The following is a 22,999-nucleotide window of genomic DNA, read 5'->3' as shown; positions in this document are numbered from 1 at the left end:
CACAGAACACACGGATCGGAATGTCCGTTAACGGAATTCGGAAGCACTGCACTGATGAGCAAGCGGTCAGCCTCGCCAAGATCCTTATCAAGAACTGGAAAAGGCTTCTGGGTAAAGCCCACGGTTTGTCCTGGTGTTTCAGACCCCCACCACCTTCATCTGCTAATGACAAACCCTAATGAATAAAAACACTAAATATGGCACCAAGATACCCATAGATCCCCTGAGACTATGTGATGCACATGTAAAGCAGAGTGGATTTTCTTTCACTCCTGAAAGGCCAGAGGTGACACCACTGGACACGTAGACTTTAAAATTTAAATCACTCCAACACTGTAAATGCTATACCCTCCTCCTTCTATTATTTTTCCGAAATAACTTGGCTTAATATAACCACATTTTTACATTTCTAAAAAGTCAACTAAGGGTAGCAACTAAGTGGGTAGCACTGCCGCCTCACAGCAAGGAGGTCCTGGGTTCGAATCCTGGTCGGCCGGGGCCTCTCTGTGTGGAGTTTGCATGTTCTCCCCGTGTTTGCGTGGGTTTCCTCCGGGTACTCCGGTTTCCTCCCACAGTCCAAAGAGATGCAGGTTAGGCTGACTGGAGAGTCTAAATTGGGTATGAGTGTGTGAGTAAATGGTGTGTGTGCCCTGCGATGGACTGGCGACCTGTCCAGGGTGTATTCTTGCCTTTCGCCCAATGTATGCTGGGATAGGCTCCAGCCCCCCTGCGACCCTGTTCAGGATAAGCGGGTTAGGATAATGAATTAATGAATTAATGAATTAATGAATGAAAAGTCAATTACAGGCAGTGGCATTTTTTTCACAAACACCCCTACCAGATAACAGGTGCCCATGCCCAGGTGCCCATGCCCAGGTGCTCATGCCCAGGTGCCCAGGTGCCCATGCCCAGGTGCCCATGCCCAGGTGCCCATGCCCAGGTGCTCATGCCCAGGTGCCCATGCCCAGGTGCCCATGCCCAGGTGCCCATGCCCAGGTGCTCATGCCCAGGTGCTCATGCCCAGGTGCCCAGGTGCCCATGCCCAGGTGCCCAGGTGCTCATGCCCAGGTGCTCATGCCCAGGTACCCAGGTGCCCATGCCCAGGTGCCCAGGTGCCCATGCCCAGGTGCCCAGGTGCCCATGCCCAGGTGCCCATGCCCAGGTGCCCATGCCCAGGTGATCATGCCCAGGTGCCCATGCCCAGGTGCTCATGCCCAGGTGCCCAGGTGCCCATGCCCAGGTGCCCAGGTGCTCATGCCCAGGTGCTCATGCCCAGGTGCTCATGCCCAGGTGCCCATGCTCAGGTGCTCATGCCCAGGTGCTCATGCCCAGGTGCCCAGGTGCCCATGCCCAGGTGCCCATGCCCAGGTGCCCATGCCCAGGTGCTCATGCCCAGGTGCTCATGCCCAGGTGCTCATGCCCAGGTGCCCAGGTGCCCATGCCCAGGTGCCCAGGTGCCCAGGTGCCCATGCCCAGGTGCCCAGGTGCCCATGCCCAGGTGCCCAGGTGCCCATGCCCAGGTGCCCATGCCCAGGTGCCCATGCCCAGGTGCCCATGCCCAGGTGCTCATGCCCAGGTGCCCAGGTGCCCATGCCCAGGTGCTCATGCCCAGGTGCCCATGCCCAGGTGCCCAGGTGCCCATGCCCAGGTGTTACTCACTTCTCCAGCACATTGTCAGAAGCTAAATGGGTTGATATTAATTGCTTAATGAAAATTTACATTTAATCAGAAAATGTATCAATTGCAATTGTGTAATGAAGGCCATAAAGACTTGTGGTGGGGATGAATGATTGTGGGTGTTTAGAAATGAGAGATTTATAACTGTGGACTTAAAGCCCCTGACATATTTTCAGTTTTTTAGTGAAACTGAGACTTTTAATAAACTGAATAGACTACATGACTACTGCATGGAATGTAACCGATTTGAGAGTGGTCCATGCTCACTCAAACCTGCAAAGCTGTGTGTTCTCAGGGGAGTTGATGAGAGAGACAGTGTGTACAAGTATCAGGAGCAGCGGTAGCATCCTCAGTATGTTATGACTGAATAAACCCTTCTTTTCTTTTTTTTGTAATTGCACTTTGTATTTCTTTAACTGAATAATTTGCAAAGGTTGTGACTGTTACTCTGTAAAGGCAGTCAGCCCTAAGCTCCAAAATAGCATTGATATATGCCTCAATATACATTTCCCCCTTAACCTATGAAACAAAACTGCTATATTTTAGAAATAGAAATGTTGAAGTGAATTCAGTTGCATCCTTTAGTTCAAGAGAATAGTTTTACAGCACATGATTTTGTCATCGTTATGACATTAGGTTGTTGTGGGTGCAGAACCCAATGTAATAATGCTGAACAAGGGTGTCTTGGTGGCGCAGCCTGTAGAGCACTGACCGCATGCTCATTGAGCAACGACGTCGGCGATTCGAATTCCGACCGTCTGACATTTGTCGCATGTCTTCCCCTCTCTCTCTCTCGCTCCCATTCTTCCTGTCTCTCTATACTATATACTGTCCAATAAAGCTGAAAAAGGGCTAAAAAATATCTTTAAAAAAATAATAAAATAAAAAATGCTGAACAAACCTTTCTGGTGTTTCTAGTGAGGAAGCACGGGGCATGTTTTTGTGAATAGTTAATCCTGGAATTTATGGGATTGGATGGGTATTCCTGGGATTGGTGAATGTAGGATGATGTCTTAATGAGCTCAGATCTGAGTGATTCAGACACTCATCATCCCTAGCCCTAACCCTAACCCTAACTCTAATCCTCACCCCCTCCTCCCCAGAATCCCCCCAGGCCCACAAGGAGGAGAAGCTACATGACAGGAACAATGGGGTCGACTCCAGTTCCCTGCCACCCAGTGGGAATGACTGCACACCTGCTAAAACCATGCCAGAGAAAGAGAGGATTCCTGTTAAAACCATGCCAGAGAAAGAGAGAATTCCCTCCAAAACAATGGAAGAAAAGGAACGAGTGCCCAGGTAGGAGCCCCTATGGGGAGTGCCCAGGTAGGAGCCCCTATAGGGAGTGCCCAGGTAGGAGCCCCTATGGGGAGTGCCCTGGTAGGAGCCCCTATGGGGAGTGCCCAGGTAGGAGCCCCTGTGGGGCATGCATCACAGGGCACACCTTACACACATAAATACTGTCCAGTCACATGCAAGGTCTGTTTACCCAATGGAGGACATCATACTCAACTCGAGTGATCGCTGAGGATGATGATGATGGAAGCTGTTTGAGTTGTGTGCAAATCTGAGTAAGATAAAGTGTGAATGTGCAAAGCAAAGTGAAAGTGAAATTGTTTTAGCACTGAAGTGTGTCACGTGAGCTGCTTGGTTTCACACTCTGATCTGAAAGAAAGCAGTGTATGTGTACATGTGTATGTATGTACAATGGGCTCCAGAATGAAGAAAAATGAAACCACACAGATAATATTCTATATGTTCGAACATATAAGAAAATAATATACAGTGCAGTCCGTTAGTATTTGGACAGTGACTCATTTGCTTGTTGTTTCTGCTCTGTACTCCAGCAAACAATCAGTTGAAATAAAGCAATTTACATTTACATTTTAGTTATTTGGCAGACGCTTTTAATCCAAAGCGACTTACAAGTGCATAGGTTCTACCACAAGTCAAAGCATCACAACCAGAACTAGGAAAATACACCTGGACTGCTGTTCTAAACATATAGTCGTCATCATAAGTGCAATTTTTTTTTTTTTTTTTTTTTTTTTTTTTTTGGGGGGGGTTAGACAGGGATAGGGGTATCAGAAGGGGGGGGGGGGTTAGACAGGGATAGGGGTATCAGAAGGGGGGGGCGGGGTAAGTCAGGAGGGAGGACTAAGGTAGAGTTTGAAGAGGTGTGTTTTGAGTCTGCGTCGAAATAGGGGGAGGCAATCACTATGTGGTTGAAGTGCAAACTTCCAGCTTTCATTTTTCATTTTCATTTTTCCACCATGTTGGAATTTCTGTCCTTTTTATACATAGTTCTCCCAATTTTAGGGGACCAAAAATAATTGGACAAATTAACACAAACTGAAATAAAGTCATTCAATATTTAATTGAAAATCCTTTGCAATCAGTGACTGCCTGAAGTCTACAGCCCAGATGCTGGTGTCTTCCCTGGTGATGCTCTGCCAGGCCTGTACTGCAGCCCTCTGCAGCTCCTGCTTGTTTCTGGGGATAGTTGCCTTCAGTCTGGTCTTCAGCAAATGCAATGCATGCTCAGTTGGATTGAGGTCAGGTGATTGACTTGGCCAGTCAAGAATGTCCCACCTTTTAGCCTGAAGAAACTCCTTGGTTGCTTTGACTGTATGTGTTGCTGCATAATGAACCTCTTCCAATCAGTTTTGAGGCATTTATTGGATCCAAGCAGACAAGATGTTTCTGTATACTTCGGCATTCATCCTGCTGCTGCTGTCAGTAGGGACATTAACAATGAACACAATCACAAGTGCGCTGATTCCAGTGGCAGCCATACATGCCCAAGCCATAACACTACATCCTCTATGTTTGACAAATGAGGTGGTATTCTTTGGAAAATCAACTGTTCCTTTTTTTCTCCACACTTTCCTCTTTCCATTACTCTGGTCCAGGTTGATCTTTGTCTCATATGTCCATAACACTTTGTAATCTGGCCAGTCTATTCTTAAGGCTTGCCTGGGGTTAAAAACTTAATAGCTACAATTCCTATACTGTGCAGCCAAATGGATGGATGCTAAATTAAAGCTAAACATCTATACAAACTTTATAGGCCTTGTTTTATTGTCTTACAGACAGCACTGTACTTTTATTTCAATACATTTATTCTTATGCTTCAATGCTTTTTATGTAGGTTTAAATCCTCTGTAAATCCATAGGTGCCAAAATGATTTCGATCCCTGGTTTAATACATTGTGCAAACACCCCTGGCAGAGATGACTGCCATCCGTATTATTCTATAATTTGTGGTAATGTTAGAGACCACATTTGGAGGGACTTTTCACCATTCCTCCATGCAGAGCCTTTCAGAATCATTAATATCCATGGGTTTGTACTTATGGACCCCCCTCTTCAGATCTGAACGCAGGTTTGTGATGGGATTTAGTCTGGTCACAGAGGTGACCATTGCGGAACATGGATGTTGTTTTCACTGAACCATTTCTATATGGAATTTGATGTGTGAAGTCATTGTCCTGCCACAAACCAAGTCTCAGCTTCCTATCACAGACTTTGCTGAATTAATTGTGCCATTGATGTGTATGAGCAGCCTGTAGCCTAGTGGTTAAGGGACATGACTGGGGCAGCCTGTAGCCTAGTGGCTAAGGTACATGACTGGGGCAGCCTGTAGCCTAGTGCCTAGGTACATGACTGGGGCAGCCTGTAGCCTAGTGGCTAAGGTACATGACTGGGGCAGACTGTAGCCTAGTGCCTAGGTACATGACTGGGGCAGCCTGTAGTGTAGTGGTTAATGTACATGACTGGGACCTGGAAGGCTGCTGGTATAGCAACGATAAGATCAGCGCAGCTGTTGGGCCCTTGAACAAGGCCCTTAACCCCACGTTGATACTGGGGGGGAATTGAACCCTGCTTAGTCCAATCAACTGTGAGTTGTTTGGATAAAAGCATCAGCTAAATAACATGTAATGTATTGCAGTTGTGCCCCTGGACCACTGGCAGCAGAACGTCTCCAAATTATCAATGATCCGCTTGAATATGTGGCAGTATGTAACTGCGTGTTTGAGAAGGACACTTCCATATTTGGCAGTATGTAACTGCATGTTTGAAAAGGACATTTCCATATTTGGCAGTATGTAACTGCGTGTTTGAGAAGGACACTTCCATTTGTGGCAGTATGTATCAAGTGCAGCTCTTTTGCCGCCAACCATGTTGATGGTGTTTTTTGGCTTTTCCCATGCTGATGGATGACAAAGGGATTTTCCATGCTTGTTACCTCATTTTTATACACTAATGAAACAGGAAGTGATAGAATGACACAATATAGTTCCTTTAGCTTTTAGATTGACTAAATTAAATACAATTGTATTGTTTAATTGTATTTACAATAATTAAACATTGAAACATGACAGTAAATATATTGAAATTAAAGTGTATCAGTTTCCCATTTGTTTAAACATAACATATACAGTACTGTGCAAAAGTTTTAGACAGGTGTAAAAAAATAATGCTTTCAGAAATAGAAATATTATTAGTTTTGTGAGTGAACAGAAGAAAAATCTAAATCAAATCAATATTTGGTGTGACCACCCTTTGCCTTCAAACCAGCATCAGTTCTTTTAGGTACACTTGCACAAAGTCAGGGATTTTGTAGGCATATAGTCAGGTGTGTGATTAACCAGTTATATGAAACATGAGCGAATGATCATCAATTTAATATGTAGGTTGAAACACAATCATTAACTGAAAAAGAAATAGCTGTGTAGGAGGGTTCAAACTGGGTGAGGAACAGCCAAACTCTGCTTCCAAGGTAAGGTTGCTGAAGACAGTTTAACCTCAGAAGTCATACACCATGACACGACTGAGCACAGCAACAAGACACAAGGTAGTTATACTGCATCAGCAAGGTCTCTCCCTGGCTGAAATGTCAAGGCAGACAGGGGTTTCCAGATGTGCTGTCCAAGCTCTGTTGAAGAAGCACAAAGAAACTGGGAACGTTGAGGACCGTAGACGCAGTGGTCGGCCCAGGAACATCATGCTTTCTTCCCTTCGCAATCGGAAGATGTCCAGCAGTGCCATCAGCTCAGAATTGACAGAAACCAGTGGGACCCAAGTACACCCATCGACTGTGTGGAGAAATCTGGTCAGAAGTGGTCTTCATGGAAGAAATGTGGCCAAAAAGCCATACCTCCGACGTGGAAACAAGGCCAAGCGACTCAACTATGCACGAAAACGCAGGAAATGGGGTGCAGGGAAATGGCAGCAGGTTCTCTGGACCGATGAGTACAAATGTGAGATATTTGGCTAGAGCAGAAGGCAGTTTGTTCACCGAAGGGCTGGAGAGCGGAACAAGAATGAGGGTCTCCTCAATGCTGAGAAATACAGGCAGATACTTATCCATCATGCAATACCATCAGGGAGGCATCTGATTGGCACCAACTTTATTCTGCAGCAGGACAATGACCCCAAACATACAGCCAATGTCATTAAGAACTATCTTCAGCGTAATGAGGAACAAGGAGTCCTGGAAGTGATGGTACGGCTCCGACAGAGCCCTGATCTCAACATCATCGAGTCTGTCTGGGATTACATGAAGAGACGGAAGCATTTGAGGCTGCCTAAATCCACAGAAGAACTGTGGCTAGTTCTCCAAGATGTTTGGAACAACCTACCTGCTGAGTTCCTTCAAGAAATGTGTGCACGTATACCGAGAAGAATTTAAAGCATTTGCACAGTCCTGTATAATATTATCTGTGTTGTTAATTATAGGGATAGGGCTGGAGCCCACAGTATGTGCATGTGTGGGACAGGGGTGGTGATTGGATTGGTTACTCAGGTGGGTCCTGTTTGTTTTCCAAGCAGGAGGTGGTCTAGTGACCCCACAGAGCCTCACAGGAAGCTCTCCGGGGATCACAGGAAACAGAGACACTCGGGCGAGCAGAAGAGAGAGCGAGAGAAGAAAGAAAGAGAGAGGTGAGGGCCTGTGTTTGTGTTCTGCTCTCTTGGCCTGAGGCTCAGGGGTGTTAACCCTAACCCTAACCCTAATTTCTCCTGTAGGAAAGAGGCTCCCGACCCCAATGTTCTTTGCCATCCTCTTCCTCTTCACCTTCATCCTCCTCCCTCTCCCAAGCGTCCAGCAGCCGAACTGAAGAAAGAGAGGTCAGGGTAGGAGTGTGGTGATGTCACTGCATGTGTGACATCATAATGTCTAATCTGATGTCACTGTGTGTGTGACATAATCACATGTGCTGTGATGTCACCACATGTGTGACATAATGACATCTGCTATGATATCATTGCATGTATGTGACATAATCACCTCTGCTGTGATGTCAGTGTGTGTGTGACATAATCACATCTGCTATGATGTCACCACATGTGTCATGGTGAGGGTGAGACAGCAGGGAGTCATGGTGGTCAAGGTGAGACAGGGGGAGTCATGGTTGTCAGGGTCAGACAGGAGGGAGTCATGGTGGTCAGGGTGAGAGTAAATGTGGTTTGGTAAATGTGTGCTGGTTCTAAGATTCGGAAAGGGTGTGTTTGGCCAATGTGTGCTGATTCTACGATTCTGAAAGGGTGTGTTTGGTAAATGTGTGCTGATTCTAAGATTCTGAAAGGGTGTGTTTGGTAAATGTGTGCTGGTTCTAAGATTCTGAAATGGTGTGTTTGGTAAATGTGTGCTGGTTCTAAGATTCTGAAAGGGTGTGTTTGGTAAATGTGTGCTGGTTCTAAGATTCTGAAATGGTGGGTTTGGTAAATGCACACATCACACAGGGTGTTAATTCCTCCTGTAGGAAAGAGGCTCCCGACCCCAATGCTCTCTGCCCTCCTCTTCCTCTTCACCTTCATCCTCCTCCCCCTCCCAAGCGTCCGGCAGCCGAACTGAAGAAAGAGAGGTCAGGGTAGGAGTGTGGTGATGTCACTGCATGTGTGACATCATAATGTATGCTGTGATGTCACTGTGTGTGTGACATAATCACATCTGCTGTGACGTCACCACATGTGTCATGGTGGTCAGGGTGGGACAGGAGGAGTCATGGTGGTCAGAGTGAGACAGGAGGAGTCATGGTGGTCAGGGTGGGACAGGAGGAGTCATGGTGGTCAGAGTGAGACAGGAGGAGTCATGGTGGTCAGGGTGAGACAGGGGGAGTCATGGTGGTCAGGGTCAGACAGGAGGAGTCATGGTGGTCAGGGTGAGACGGGGGAAGTCATGGTGGTCAGGGTGAGACAGGAGGGAGTCATGGTGGTTAGGGTGGCACAGGGGGAGTCATGGTGGTCAGGGTGACACAGGAGGAGTCATGGTGGTCAGGGTGAGACAGGAGGAGTCATGGTGGTCAGGGTGAGACGGGGGGAGTCATGGTGGTCAGGGTCAGACAGGAGGAGTCATGGTGGTCAGGTTCAGACAGGAGGAGTCATGGTGGTTAGGGTCAGACAGGGGGAGTCATGGTGGTCAGGGTCAGACAGGAGGAGTCATGGTGGTCAGGGTGATACAGGAGGAGTCATGGTGGTCAGGGTGAGACGGGTGGAGTCATGGTGGTCAGGGTCAGACAGGAGGAGTCATGGTGGTTAGGGTCGGACAGGAGGAGTCATGGTGGTCAGAGTGAGAGTAAATGTGGTTTGGTAAATGTGTGCTGGTTCTACGATTCTGAAATGATGGGTTTGGTAAATGTATGCTATTCAAAGATTCTGAAATGGTGGGTTTGGTAAATGCACACATCACACGGTGTTAATTCCTCCTGTAGGAAAGAGGCTCCCGACCCCAATGCTCTCTGCCCTCCTCTTCCTCTTCACCTTCATCCTCCTCCCCCTCCCAAGCGCCCAGCAGCCGAACTGAAGAAAGAGAGGTCAGGGTAGGAGTGTGGTGATGTCACTACATGTGTGACATCATAATGTCTGCTGTGATGTCACTGTGTGTGTGACATAATCACGTCTGCTGTGACGTCACCACATGTGTCATGGTGGTCAGGGTGGGACAGGAGGAGTCATGGTGGTCAGGGTGGGACAGGAGGAGTCATGGTGGTCAGGGTCAGACAGGGGGAGTCATGGTGGTCAGGGTGAGACAGGGGGAGTCATGGTGGTCAGGGTGGGACAGGAGGAGTCATGGTGGTCAGGGTGGGACAGGAGGAGTCATGGTGGTCAGGGTCAGACAGGGGGAGTCATGGTGGTCAGGGTGAGACAGGGGGAGTCATGGTGGTCAGGGTGAGACAGGAAAGAGTCATGGTGGTCAGGGTGAGACAGGGGGAGTCAGGGTGGTCAGGGTGAGACAGGAGGGCGTCATGGTGGTCAGGGTGAGACAGGAGGAGTCATGGTGGTCAGGGTGAGACAGGAGGGAGTCATGGTGGTTAGGGTGGGACAGGGGGAGTCATGGTGGTCAGGGTGACACAGGAGGAGTCATGGTGGTCAGGGTGAGACAGGAGGAGTCATGGTGGTCAGGGTGAGACGGGGGGAGTCATGGTGGTCAGGGTCAGACAGGAGGAGTCATGGTGGTTAGGGTCAGACAGGGGGAGTCATGGTGGTCAGGGTCAGACAGGAGGAGTCATGGTGGTCAGGGTGATACAGGAGGAGTCATGGTGGTCAGGGTGAGACGGGTGGAGTCATGGTGGTCAGGGTCAGACAGGAGGAGTCATGGTGGTTAGGGTCGGACAGGAGGAGTCATGGTGGTCAGAGTGAGAGTAAATGTGGTTTGGTAAATGTGTGCTGGTTCTAAGATTCTGAAAGGGTGTGTTTGGTAAATGTGTGCTGGTTCTACGATTCTGAAATGATGGGTTTGGTAAATGTGTGCTGGTTCTAAGATTCTGAAAGGGTGGGTTTGGTAAATGCACACATCACACAGGGTGTTAATTCCTCCTGTAGGAAAGAGGCTCCCGACCCCAATGCTCTCTGCCCTCCTCTTCCTCTTCACCTTCATCCTCCTCCCCCTCCCAAGCGCCCAGCAGCCGAACTGAAGAAAGAGAGGTCAGGGTAGGAGTGTGGTGATGTCACTACATGTGTGACATCATAATGTCTGCTGTGATGTCACTGTGTGTGTGACATAATCACGTCTGCTGTGACGTCACCACATGTGTCATGGTGGTCAGGGTGGGACAGGAGGAGTCATGGTGGTCAGGGTGGGACAGGAGGAGTCATGGTGGTCAGGGTCAGACAGGGGGAGTCATGGTGGTCAGGGTGAGACAGGGGGAGTCATGGTGGTCAGGGTGAGACAGGAGGGAGTCATGGTGGTCAGGGTGAGACAGGGGGAGTCAGGGTGGTCAGGGTGAGACAGGAGGGCGTCATGGTGGTCAGGGTGAGACAGGAGGAGTCATGGTGGTCAGGGTGAGACAGGAGGGAGTCATGGTGGTTAGGGTGGGACAGGGGGAGTCATGGTGGTCAGGGTGACACAGGAGGAGTCATGGTGGTCAGGGTGAGACAGGAGGAGTCATGGTGGTCAGGGTGAGACGGGGGAGTCATGGTGGTCAGGGTCAGACAGGAGGAGTCATGGTGGTTAGGGTCAGACAGGGGGAGTCATGGTGGTTAGGGTCAGACAGGAGGAGTCATGGTGGTCAGGGTGATACAGGAGGAGTCATGGTGGTCAGGGTGAGACGGGTGGAGTCATGGTGGTCAGGGTCAGACAGGAGGAGTCATGGTGGTTAGGGTCGGACAGGAGGAGTCATGGTTGTCAGAGTGAGAGTAAATGTGGTTTGGTAAATGTGTGCTGGTTCTAAGATTCTGAAAGGGTGTGTTTGGTAAATGTGTGCTGGTTCTAAGATTCTGAAAGGGTGTGTTTGGTAAATGTGTGCTGGTTCTAAGATTCTGAAAGGGTGGGTTTGGTAAATGTGTGCTGGTTCTACGATTCTGAAATGATGGGTTTGGTAAATGTGTGCTGGTTCTACGATTCTGAAATGATGGGTTTGGTAAATGCACACATCACACGGTGTTAATTCCTCCTGTAGGAAAGAGGCTCCCGACCCCAATGCTCTCTGCCCTCCTCTTCCTCTTCACCTTCATCCTCCTCCCCCTCCCAAGCGCCCAGCAGCCGAACTGAAGAAAGAGAGGACAGGGTAGGAGTGTGGTGATGTCACTGCATGTGTGACATCATAATGTCTGCTGTGATGTCACTGTGTGTGTGACATAATCACGTCTGCTGTGACGTCACCACATGTGTCATGGTGGTCAGGGTGGGAGAGGAGGAGTCATGGTGGTCAGGGTGAGACAGGAGGAGTCATGGTGGTTAGGGTGGGACAGGAGGAGTCATGGTGGTCAGGGTGAGACAGGAGGAGTCATGGTGGTCAGGGTCAGACAGGGGGAGTCATGGTGGTCAGGGTGAGACAGGGAGAGTCATGGTGGTCAGGGTGAGACAGGGGGAGTCATGGTGGTCAGGGTGAGACAGGAGGGAGTCATGGTGGTCAGGGTGGGACAGGGGGAGTCATGGTGGTCAGGGTGAGACAGGAGGGAGTCATGGTGGTCAGGGTGAGATTAAATGTGGTTTGGTAAATGTGTGCTGGTTCTAAGATTCTGAAAGGGTATGTTTGGTAAATGTGTGCTGGTTCTAAGATTCTGAAAGGTGTGTTTGGTAAATGTGTGCTGGTTCTAAGATTCTGAAAGGGTGGGTTTGGTAAATGCACACATCACACGGTGTTAATTCCTCCTGTAGGAAAGAGGCTCCCGACCCCAATGCTCTCTGCCCTCCTCTTCCTCTTCGCCTTCATCCTCCTCCCCTTCCCAAGCGCCCAGCAGCCGAACTGAAGAAAGAGAGGTCAGGGTAGGAGTGTGGTGATGTCACTGCATGTGTCATAGTTGTTAGGGTGTATTACAATACATCCAACTCATGGGGCAATAATGATTTTCTGATATATTGAGTGTACTCAAGACCTCTATGCTACCCATGGGCTTCTTGTGTCTGAGGGATTTCTGTTAGGTCAGACAGCAGGGAGTCATGGTGGTCAGGGTGAGACAGGAGGAGTCATGGTGGTCAGGGTGAGACAGGAGGAGTCATGGTGGTTAAGGTGGGACAGGAGGAGTCATGGTGGTCAGGGTGGGACAGGGGGAGTCATGGTGGTCAGGGTGAGACAGGAGGAGTCATGGTGGTCAGGGTTGGACAGGGGGAGTCATGGTGGTTAGGGTCAGACAGGAGGGAGTCATGGTGGTCAGGGTGAGACAGGAGGAGTCATGGTGGTCAGGGTGAGACAGGGGGAGTCATGGTGGTCAGAGTGAGATTAAATGTGGTTTGATAAATGTCTGCTGGTTCGAAGCTTCTGAAATGGCGGTTTTGGTAAATGTGTGCTGGTTTTAAGATGCTGAAATTGTGTGTCTGGCAAATGTATGATATTCAAAGATTCTTAAATGCTGCTTTTGGTAAATGTGTGCTGGTTCTAAGATTCTGAAAGGGTGTGTTTGGTAAATGTGTGCTGGTTCTAAGATTCTGAAATGGTGTGTTTGGTAAATGTGTGCTGGTTCTAAGATTCTGAAAGGGTGGGTTTGGTAAATGTGTGCTGGTTCTAAGATTCTAAAATGGTGGGTTTGGTAAATGCACACATCACACGGTGTTAATTCCTCCTGTAGGAAAGAGGCTCCCGACCCCAATGCTCTCTGCCCTCCTCTTCCTCTTCACCTTCATCCTCCTCCCCTTCCCAAGCGCCCAGCAGCCGAACTGAAGAAAGAGAGGTCAGGGTAGGAGTGTGGTGATGTCACTGCATGTGTCATAGTTGTTAGGGTGTATTACAATACATCCAACTCATGGGGCAATAATGATTTTCTGATATGTTGAGTGTACTCAAGACCTCTATGCTACCCATGGGCTTCTTGTGTCTGAGGGATTTCTGTTAGGTCAGACAGCAGGGAGTCATGGTGGACAGGGTGAGACAGGAGGAGTCATGGTGGTTAGGGTGGGACAGGAGGAGTCATGGTGGTCAGGGTGGGACAGGGGGAGTCATGGTGGTCAGGGTGAGACAGGAGGAGTCATGGTTGTCAGGGTGGGACAGGGGGAGTCATGGTGGTTAGGGTCAGACAGGAGGGAGTCATGGTGGGACAGGAGGAGTCATGGTGGTCAGGGTGAGACAGGGGGAGTCATGGTGGTCAGAGTGAGATTAAATGTGGTTTGGTAAATGTCTGCTGGTTCGAAGCTTCTGAAATGGCGGTTTTGGTAAATGTGTGCTGGTTTTAAGATGCTGAAATTGTGTGTCTGGCAAATGTATGATATTCAAAGATTCTTAAATGCTGCTTTTGGTAAATGTGTGCTGGTTCTAAGATTCTGAAATGATGGGTTTGGTAAATGTGTGCTGGTTCTAAGATTCTGAAATGGTGGGTTTGGTAAATGCACACATCACACGGTGTTAATTCCTCCTGTAGGAAAGAGGCTCCCGACCCCAATGCTCTCTGCCCTCCTCTTCCTCTTCACCTTCATCCTCCTCCCCTTCCCAAGCGCCCAGCAGCCGAACTGAAGAAAGAGAGGTCAGGGTAGGAGTGTGGTGATGTCACTGCATGTGTCATAGTTGTTAGGGTGTATTACAATACATCCAACTCATGGGGCAATAATGATTTTCTGATATATTGAGTGTACTCAAGACCTCTATGCTACCCATGGGCTTCTTGTGTCTGAGGGATTTCTGTTAGGTCAGACAGCAGGGAGTCATGGTGGTCAGGGTGAGACAGGAGGAGTCATGGTGGTCAGGGTGAGACAGGAGGAGTCATGGTGGTCAGGGTGGGACAGGGGGAGTCATGGTGGTCAGGGTGAGACAGGAGGAGTCATGGTTGTCAGGGTGGGACAGGGGGAGTCATGGTGGTTAGGGTCAGACAGGAGGGAGTCATGGTGGGACAGGAGGAGTCATGGTGGTCAGGGTGAGACAGGGGGAGTCATGGTTGTCAAGGTGGGACAGGGGGAGTCATGGTGGTTAGGGTCAGACAGGAGGGAGTCATGGTGGGACAGGAGGAGTCATGGTGGTCAGGGTGAGACAGGGGGAGTCATGGTGGTCAGAGTGAGATTAAATGTGGTTTGGTAAATGTCTGCTGGTTCGAAGCTTCTGAAATGGCGGTTTTGGTAAATGTGTGCTGGTTTTAAGATGCTGAAATTGTGTGTCTGGCAAATGTATGATATTCAAAGATTCTTAAATGCTGCTTTTGGTAAATGTGTGCTGGTTCTAAGATTCTGAAATGGTAGGTTTGGTAAATGTGTGTTGGTTCTAAGATACTAAAATGGTGGGTTTGGTAAATGTGTGCTGGTTCTAAGATTCTGAAATGGTGGGTTTGGTAAATGCACACATCACACAGGGTGTTAATTCCTCCTGTAGGAAAGAGGCTCCCGACCCCAATGCTCTCTGCCCTCCTCTTCCTCTTCACCTTCATCCTCCTCCCCCTCCCAAGCGCCCAGCAGCTGAACTGAAGAAAGAGAGGACAGGGTAGGAGTGTGGTGATGTCACTGCATGTGTCATAGTGGTTAGGGTGTATTACAATACATGCAACTTATGGGGCAATAATGATTTTCTGATATATTGAGTGTACCCAAGACCTCTATGCTACCCATGGGCTTCTTGTGTCTGAGGGATTCCTGTTAGGTCAGACAGCAGGGAGTCATGGTGGTCAGGGTGGGACAGGAGGAGTCATGGTGGTCAGGGTGAGACAGGAGGAGTCATGGTGGTCAGGGTGGGACAGGGGGAGTCATGGTGGTTAGGGTGGGACAGGAGGAGTCATGGTGGTCAGGGTGAGACAGGAGGAGTCATGGTGGTCAGGGTGGGACAGAGAGAGTCATGATGGGACAGGGGGAGTCATGGTGGTCAGGGTCAGACAGGAGGAGTCATGGTGGTTAGGGTGGGACAGGGAGAGTCATGGTGGTCAGGGTGAGACAGGAGGAGTCATGGTGGTTAGGGTGAGACAGGGGGAGTCATGGTGGTCAGTGTGAGACAGGAGGAGTCATGGTGGTCAGGGTCAGACAGGAGGGAGTCATGGTGGTCAGGGTGGGACAGGGGGAGTCATGGTGGTCAGGGTGAGACAGGAGGGAGTCATGGTGGTCAGGGTGGGACAGGAGGAGTCATGGTGGTCAGGGTGGGACAGGGGAAGTCATGGTGGTCAGTGTGGGACAGGGGGAGTCATGGTGGTCAGGGTGAGACAGGAGGAGTCATGGTGGTTAGGGTGAGACAGGGGGAGTCATGGTGGTCAGTGTGAGACAGGAGGAGTCATGGTGGTCAGGGTCAGACAGGAGGGAGTCATGGTGGTCAGGGTGAGACAGGAGGAGTCATGGTGGTCAGGGTGAGACAGGAGGAGTCATGGTGGTCAGGGTCAGACAGGAGGGAGTCATGGTGGTCAGGGTGAGACAGGAGGAGTCATGGTGGTCAGGGTGAGACAGGAGGGAGTCATGGTGGTCAGGGTGAGACAGGAGGAGTCATGGTGGTCAGGGTGAGACAGGAGGGAGTCATGGTTGTCAGGGTGGGACAGGAGGAGTCATGGTGGTCAGGGTGGGACAGGGGGAGTCATGGTGGTCAGGGTGGGACAGGGGGAGTCATGGTGGTCAGGGTGAGACAGGAGGAGTCATGGTGGTCAGGGATAGACTGGTTTCAGTACGTGGCAGTTAGAAATGAGAGTGGTTGTGAGATAAGGCTGATTTAGTCTATCCTCCAAATTCCTGTCTCTGGTAAATTCCTGATAGTGCCTTGTGTTTTGTCAGAGTGTGTGGTTGGCAAGAGCATCTATTTGGCTTGTGGCTAAACTGTACTGAGCTCTCACAAAATCAACATGTCTCTACATGAGAGCATGCAATGAATGAGGCACCAAAAGTGAATGAATGTCTTCTATTTTAATTCTGTGATTTTTAATGCACAGATTATTTTTGATCTTTGTAAAATGGGTATTACATTTAGAATTGCTCACAATGGTGCATGTATTTGTGGCTGTTTTAAAAGAGTTTAAAAAGAGGTGTGTTTAATTTCACACTGATAGCAAAGTGCACTGCTCTGTGTGCTGGTGTCTGCTGGCTGAGTGTGTTCCTCAGGCCTGGTGAGTGTGTCTCAGGCCTGGTGAGTGTGTCTCAGGCCTGGTGAGTGTGTCTCAGGCCTGGTGAGTGTGTTCCTCAGGCCTGGTGAGTGTGTTCCTCAGGCCTGGTGAGTGTGTTCCTCAGGCCTGGTGAGTGTGTCTCAGGCCTGGTGAGTGTGTTCCTCAGGCCTGGTGAGTGTGTTCCTCAGGCCTGGTGAGTGTGTCTCAGGCCTGGTGAGTGTGTTCCTCAGGCCTGGTGAGTGTGTTCCTCAGGCCTGGTGAATGTGTCTCAGGCCTGGTGAGTGTGTTCCTCAGGCCTGGTGAGTGTGTCTCAGGCCTGGTGAGTGTGTCTCAGGCCTGGTGAGTGTGTCTCAGGCCTGGTGAGTGTGTTCCTCAGGCCTGGTGAGTGTGTCTCAGGCCTGGTGAGTGTCTTCCTCAGGCCTGGTGAGTGTGTTCCTCAGGCCTGGTGAGTGTGTCTCAGGCCTGGTGAGTCTGTCTCAGGCCTGGTGAGTGTGTTCCTCAGGCCTGGTGAGTGTGTCTCAGGCCTGGTGAGTGTGTCTCAGGCCTGGTGAGTGTGTATCAGGCCTGGTGAGTGTGTCTCAGGCCTGGTGAGTGTGTTCCTCAGGCCTGGTGAGTGTGTTCCTCAGGCCTGGTGAGTGTGTCTCAGGCCTGGTGAGTGTGTTCCTCAGGCCTGGTGAGTGTGTTCCTCAGGCCTGGTGAGTGTGTCTCAGGCCTGGTGAGTGTGTCTCAGGCCTGGTGAGTGTGTCTCAGGCCTGGTGAGTGTGTCTCAGGCCTGGTGAGTGTGTCTCAGGCCTGGTGAGTGTGTCTCAGGCCTGGTGAGTCTGTCTCAGGCCTGGTGAGTGTGTCTCAGGCCTGGTGAGTGTGTCTCAGGCCTGGTGAGTGTGTCTCAGGCCTGGTGAGTGTGTCTCAGGCCTGGTGAGTGTGTTCCTCAGGCCTGGTGAGTGTGTTCCTCAGGCCTGGTGAGTGTGCTTCAGGCCTGGTGAGTGTGTCTCAGGCCTGGTGAGTGTGTTCCTCAGGCCTGGTGAGTGTGTTCCTCAGGCCTGGTGAGTGTGTTCCTCAGGCCTGGTGAGTGTGTTCCTCAGGCCTGGTGAGTGTGTTCCTCAGGCCTGGTGAGTGTGTCTCAGGCCTGGTGAGTGTGCTTCAGGCCTGGTGAGTGTGCTTCAGGCCTGGTGAGTGTGTCTCAGGCCTGGTGGAATCTGCATTTTATAATAATCTGCATAAACACATGATCATAAGCACATAGTCATAACCACACGGTCATAACCACACGGTCATAAACACACAGTCATAAACAGCAGATTGTTCTCAGTCTTGCTCTGTCTCAGATTGGGGGTTGCAGTCAGACAGCCAGTTTTTATGAACCTCATGTCTGAGTATAATCTATATTTAGATTATTATCTGTGTTGTTTTTATGTTCATTAAGGGTGCCGGTAATTCTGGAGCGCACAGTTTTCCTTTGGTTGTTCAGTTAGACAGCAGTCAGAGCCCAGTGAGAGCTGCATGTTTCTCTCTCCTGCAGGAAGGAGGCTCCTGATTCAACTGGTCCTCTTCCTCAACACCATCATCCTCCTCCCCCTCCCAGGCACTCAGACCTGCAGAAGGAGAGGTCAGGACAGACATGCACTGTGATGTCACTGTGCCCCATGATGTAACACTTTAATAGTGTGTTGTTTTGTGACCATGGGGGGTAGTATGTGTGTGAGAGTGTGTGTGTGTATGTGAGAGAGTGTGTGTGTGTGTATGTATGTGTGTGAGAGTGTGTGTGTGCGTCTGTGTCTGTGTGGTGCAGTTACATGGCTTACTGTGAGTGTCAGATTTAGTTTAGTAATATCGTTATTCATGAGTGCATATGTGCTGTATTATATGTGCTGTATTTAAGATCTACAGTGCTGTCCACAAGTTTTTGGGACAGTGATACTGTTTCTGTTCTTTTGGCTCTGTACTCCAGCACAGGATTTGAAATGAAACAATTAATATGAGGTTCAAGGGAAGACTGTCACCTTTAATTTCAAGGTATTTACATCCAGATCGGGTGATCCATATAGGAATTACATCCCTTTTTATACATACACCTCCCCCCCCCCCCCCCAGTTTAGGGAGCCAAAAGTAATTAGACAGTTAGCTTTTCAGCTGTTTCTGATTAGTCACATGTATTCAATCACTTCCTTATTGCAGGTAAAAGAAAGCTTGCTGTATCTAGTCTTGATTCAAGGTTTTTGATTTCCTTCATAGTCTGTTATTGCCATTTGTCAACATGAGGACCAGAGATATGCCAGTGAAAATCAAGAAGGTCATTACAGGCTGAGAAATATGAAAAACACAGTCAGAGACATAGGCCATCCAACAGGCTTACTGAAACAAATTGCTTGGAACTTCATCCTATGAATATCAGTGTGCACATTGTTTCATTTCAGATCCAATGTGCTGGAGTACACAGCCGAAACCTTGCAGACTGCACGGTAGCTACAGGGTGTTATATGAATAGTGATGGACATGGGGGTTTAGTGGCACACACTCACACACACACACACACACACACACACACATTACATTACATTTTATTTGATGCTTTGATCCAAAGAGACTTACATTAGAGTAAGCAGGTGGCAGCTGTGTGGTTTCTGTGGCTACACTGGGGATCGAAACTCTAACCTTGCAGGTCACACATGCATCCACACACATACACACACTCACACACACACTCACACACACACATGTACCTGCACACACTCACACACGCACACACACGTACCTGCACACACATACACACATATACACACACACACATACACACACATACACACACATACACCCACTCACACACGCACACACACACACACACACACATACCCACACACACATACACCCACACACACACACACGTACCTGCACGCACATACACACACATATATACACACACACACACTCACACACACACAGAGGCCCATGGCTTTAATGGATCTAGTGAGGTTGCTGAATGTTCTGGAAGTGCTGAAACCATTTTTTTTTTTTCAGGAAAAACTCTACCGACGGAAAGCCAGCAAAACGTCTCTCAGTGGAAAACAAAAAGGACAGGTTAGCTGACAGATACACCCTCACAGCAGTGACCAATGAGAGGGTAGCATCACTACAGTGACCAATGAGGGGGCATTATCACAACAGTGACCAAAGAGAGACAAACCTCAGTACAGTGGCCAATGAGAGGATAGCATCACTACAGTGACCAATGAGAGACAAGCATCACAACAGTGACCAATGAGAGGGTAGCATCACAACAGTGACCAATGAGAGGGTAGCATCACTACTGTGAACAATGAGAGACAAGCGTCACTACAGTGACCAATGACAGATAAGCATCACTGCAGTGACCATTTAGAGACCAGCATCACAACAGTGGCCAATGAGAGACAAGCATCACTACACTGACCAATGACAGACAAGAATCATGATATTGAGCAATGAGAAAAAATTCGGATCAATTCAAATTAGAAAATGAATATTTGGACATTTCAAATGTGTTATTTTCTACTAACACACACAAATAAACAAACATACCATACATATAATAAAGTCTAGGGTACCTAAGACGTCTGCACAGTACTGTGTATATATATGTAATCTGATGGTTATGAGTATTTTGTGAAATAATGGTTGTATTAATAATCACGGAAGATCGGGGGACGTTTTTCTGCCCCATTAATTTTCAGGTTCTGCTACTGATTCAAGTCAATTTCTAAATTGTCCCGAACACCATGTGAAGAACCTGTGTGTTCCTTGTCAATTAGTTAGTATGATTGTCAAGGGAAAGGAGTGAAAAGATCAGGAGATCAATTATCAAGATCGGGTGATCCATGTAGGAATTACATCCCTTTTTATACATACCTCAACCCTCAACCACCCCCCCCCCCCCCCCCAGTTTAGGGGGCCAAAAGTAATTGGACAGTTAGCTTTTCAGCTATTTCTGATTAGTCACATTTATTCATTCACTTCCTTAGTGAATAAAAAAGAAAGTTTGCTGTATCTAGTCTTGATTCAAGGCTTTTGATTGCCTTCATAGTCTGTTATTGCCATTTGTCAACATGAGGACCAGAGATATGCCAGTGAAAATCAAGAAGGTCATTACAGGCTGAGAAATATGAAAAACACAGTCAGAGACATAGGCCATCCAACAGGCTTACTGAAACAAACTGCTTGGAATGTCACCCTATGAATATCAGTGTGCACATTGTTTCATTTCAGATCCAATGTGCTGGTGCGCAGGGTTAGGGTTAGGGTTAGGTGTGTAAGAAATCTTTATTTCCCAAGTTGTCCCATATTAGGGCCTATAAAAAAAGAAAAAAGAAAATAAATTAAAGTTTGCACTGGCCATTCAGAGTACTGAAGCCTTTAAGTAGGAAGAATTTGGTCCCTCTTGTGTTGGTGTTTTATGTGCGTTGGTTCAGTCCTCTTGGAAATGGAGTGCTAAGTTTGAGAATCCAGTGTTTCTCGAACCTGCGTCTCTCCTCTGGTGTCCAGTTATTATTTGTTTGAAGGCTCAATATTTCTAGTGCCTCAAGTCCATGGTGAAGGAAATGAGCCACTAGGTGTGTGTCTGTCTCTTTGTGATTTCTAAGGTTGTATATATGTTGTGCTAGTCTTCATTTAATTGTATTCCCTGTCTCTCCTACATATTGTATACCACATTGTTTACACTTAATGGCATATATGCAGTTTTTAGTATTTTTGGTTAGTGTTTGTTTTATTATGTAAGTTGTGTTAGTAGTGGTTTTCCTGACTGTAGTGGCTTGTTTGTAGAATACTGGGCCCTGTGTAGGTATAATGTTAATTTCTGGTAGTTTGCTTAAATCTTTAAGATTTTTATTTCTTTCATATGCTGAGATAATTTTATAGTTCTGGATAATGTTTGTGTTCTGTAGGGTGCGGGTTAGATTTAGTTTAATTTTTCTGTTTGCAGCTAGGCTCAATGCTGAGTAGGTGGTGATTAGCGGGATGATTTTGCGCATGTCTTGTTGTCTGGTTGTTAAGAAGGTTTTCCGGACCTGTCTAAGGAAAGATCTGGAATACCCCCTTGGTTTTAATGCATTGTAGAGGGTCTGGGTAGCCTCTTCAAAATCTATCACCTTTGTGCAAATCCTGTTCAACCTGAGCAATTGTGATTTGATCAGGCCCTTCAGAGTGTGTTTAGGGTGGTGGTTAAGGTTAGAGTTATGTTTCAGCCTAAGCCTAGCTGTGGTCTGGTTGTGGTTAACTGGTGGTTTTAAATGCTGATTGTTTGTGCTGAATTGGCAGCTATATTCAAAGTGTCCTCAGAGATTAAACTCTCATTGTTTCCAGAAAAGACTCCTCAGATTTCAAGGCACTACTACATAAAAGACCCTCTCATGATGGCAGGAAAGACAGGTCTGCAGCTACACGTGTGCATGTGTGTGTGTGTGTGTGTGCATGCATGAGTGTGTGTGTGTGTGTGTGTGTGTGTGAGCACGTGCATATGTGTGTGTGTGCATGTGTGTGCATGCATGCATGCATGTGTGTGTGCATGCATCCATGTGTGTATGTGTGTGTGTGCATGTGTAAATGTGTGTGTGGTTGTGTGTGCATGCATGTGTGTGTATGTGTGTGTGTGAGCGTGAGCGTGTGCATGTGTGTGTGAGCATGCATGTGTGTATATGTGTGTCTGTGTGTTCACTGTAGCTGTACTGCGGTGGGAGAGTGTGTAAGCTTATTCTGTTTTCGCTTTTTCTGTGTTTGCAGAAAAGACTCATCTGACTCCAGGCCCAGCCTCATTACGAAGAGGCTTTCAAGCGATGGAAAATCTGACCGGTAACCCCACCAAACCACTTTCATAATAATGGATCTTGTACTTACTGTACAAAGTATCACTCAAGCTGTGTACTCGTGTACATGTCCATCTCTACTTTACCTGAACTGCTCATTCATAAACGTTCTATAAACGTTCTCTCCCTGTCTTTGCCAAATAGATTACTCATTGCATTTATGGAGCGATTTTCTCGACAGTCAAAGTGCTTTACAGCGATGTGGGGGAAACTCACCTCAAACACTACTAATGCACCGCAGCTGTTTTGCACCAGAATGTTTTTCATCACAATCTAATGTTTGAACTTAAGCAAAATGAGTTACCCTGGTTACATAATCTGACTGCTTGGCTAATGCCCTGTGGCTTTAGCTGGGATTTCAGTCTTGCACGTGAAAGATATTTTGGGGAGAAATTATCCATGTTGTCTATCTAAACAAACAGAGATATTTTAACTTTAGTGTGGATATTTAACCAGTATCACCTCCAATAAATTAATGTCTCATGAATATTTATTAGGATAAATATTCATTGATATTTAGTATCACTGATCAGTTCCTGATGAAATTGTCTGCTTTG

General features: G+C 48.0%; 1 protein-coding gene across 11 annotated transcripts in view; it reads left to right on the top strand.

The window, feature by feature from the left end:
• tcea3 (transcription elongation factor A (SII), 3) overlaps positions 1 to 22,999 on the top strand; it is a 39,348-nt gene that overhangs the window by 5,085 nt on the left and 11,264 nt on the right. The window contains exons 3-18 of one of the 11 annotated variants that reach the window (XM_061238059.1): positions 6 to 111; positions 2,781 to 2,976; positions 7,510 to 7,623; positions 7,708 to 7,809; positions 8,445 to 8,546; positions 9,393 to 9,494; positions 10,504 to 10,605; positions 11,580 to 11,687; positions 12,281 to 12,382; positions 13,189 to 13,290; positions 13,975 to 14,082; positions 14,913 to 15,020; positions 18,128 to 18,214; positions 19,624 to 19,683; positions 21,943 to 22,008; positions 22,360 to 22,428. In XM_061238059.1, coding sequence (XP_061094043.1) covers positions 6 to 111; positions 2,781 to 2,976; positions 7,510 to 7,623; positions 7,708 to 7,809; positions 8,445 to 8,546; positions 9,393 to 9,494; positions 10,504 to 10,605; positions 11,580 to 11,687; positions 12,281 to 12,382; positions 13,189 to 13,290; positions 13,975 to 14,082; positions 14,913 to 15,020; positions 18,128 to 18,214; positions 19,624 to 19,683; positions 21,943 to 22,008; positions 22,360 to 22,428 — 1,634 coding nt within the window. Of the gene's footprint in view, positions 1 to 5; positions 112 to 2,780; positions 2,977 to 7,509; positions 7,624 to 7,707; positions 7,810 to 8,444; positions 8,547 to 9,392; positions 9,495 to 10,503; positions 10,606 to 11,579; positions 11,688 to 12,280; positions 12,383 to 13,188; positions 13,297 to 13,974; positions 14,083 to 14,912; positions 15,021 to 18,127; positions 18,215 to 19,623; positions 19,684 to 21,942; positions 22,009 to 22,359; positions 22,429 to 22,999 lie in introns of all 11 variants that reach the window. The other 10 variants (XM_061238031.1, XM_061238052.1, XM_061238041.1 and 7 more) reach the window with 10 other exon arrangements.

This window comes from Conger conger, chromosome 1, assembly GCF_963514075.1.
Source record: "Conger conger chromosome 1, fConCon1.1, whole genome shotgun sequence".
In the NCBI taxonomy this organism is placed as follows: Eukaryota; Metazoa; Chordata; class Actinopteri; order Anguilliformes; family Congridae; genus Conger; species Conger conger.
The sequence above is the reverse complement of the archived record's forward strand: the minus strand, read 5'-3'. Positions and strand labels throughout refer to the sequence as shown.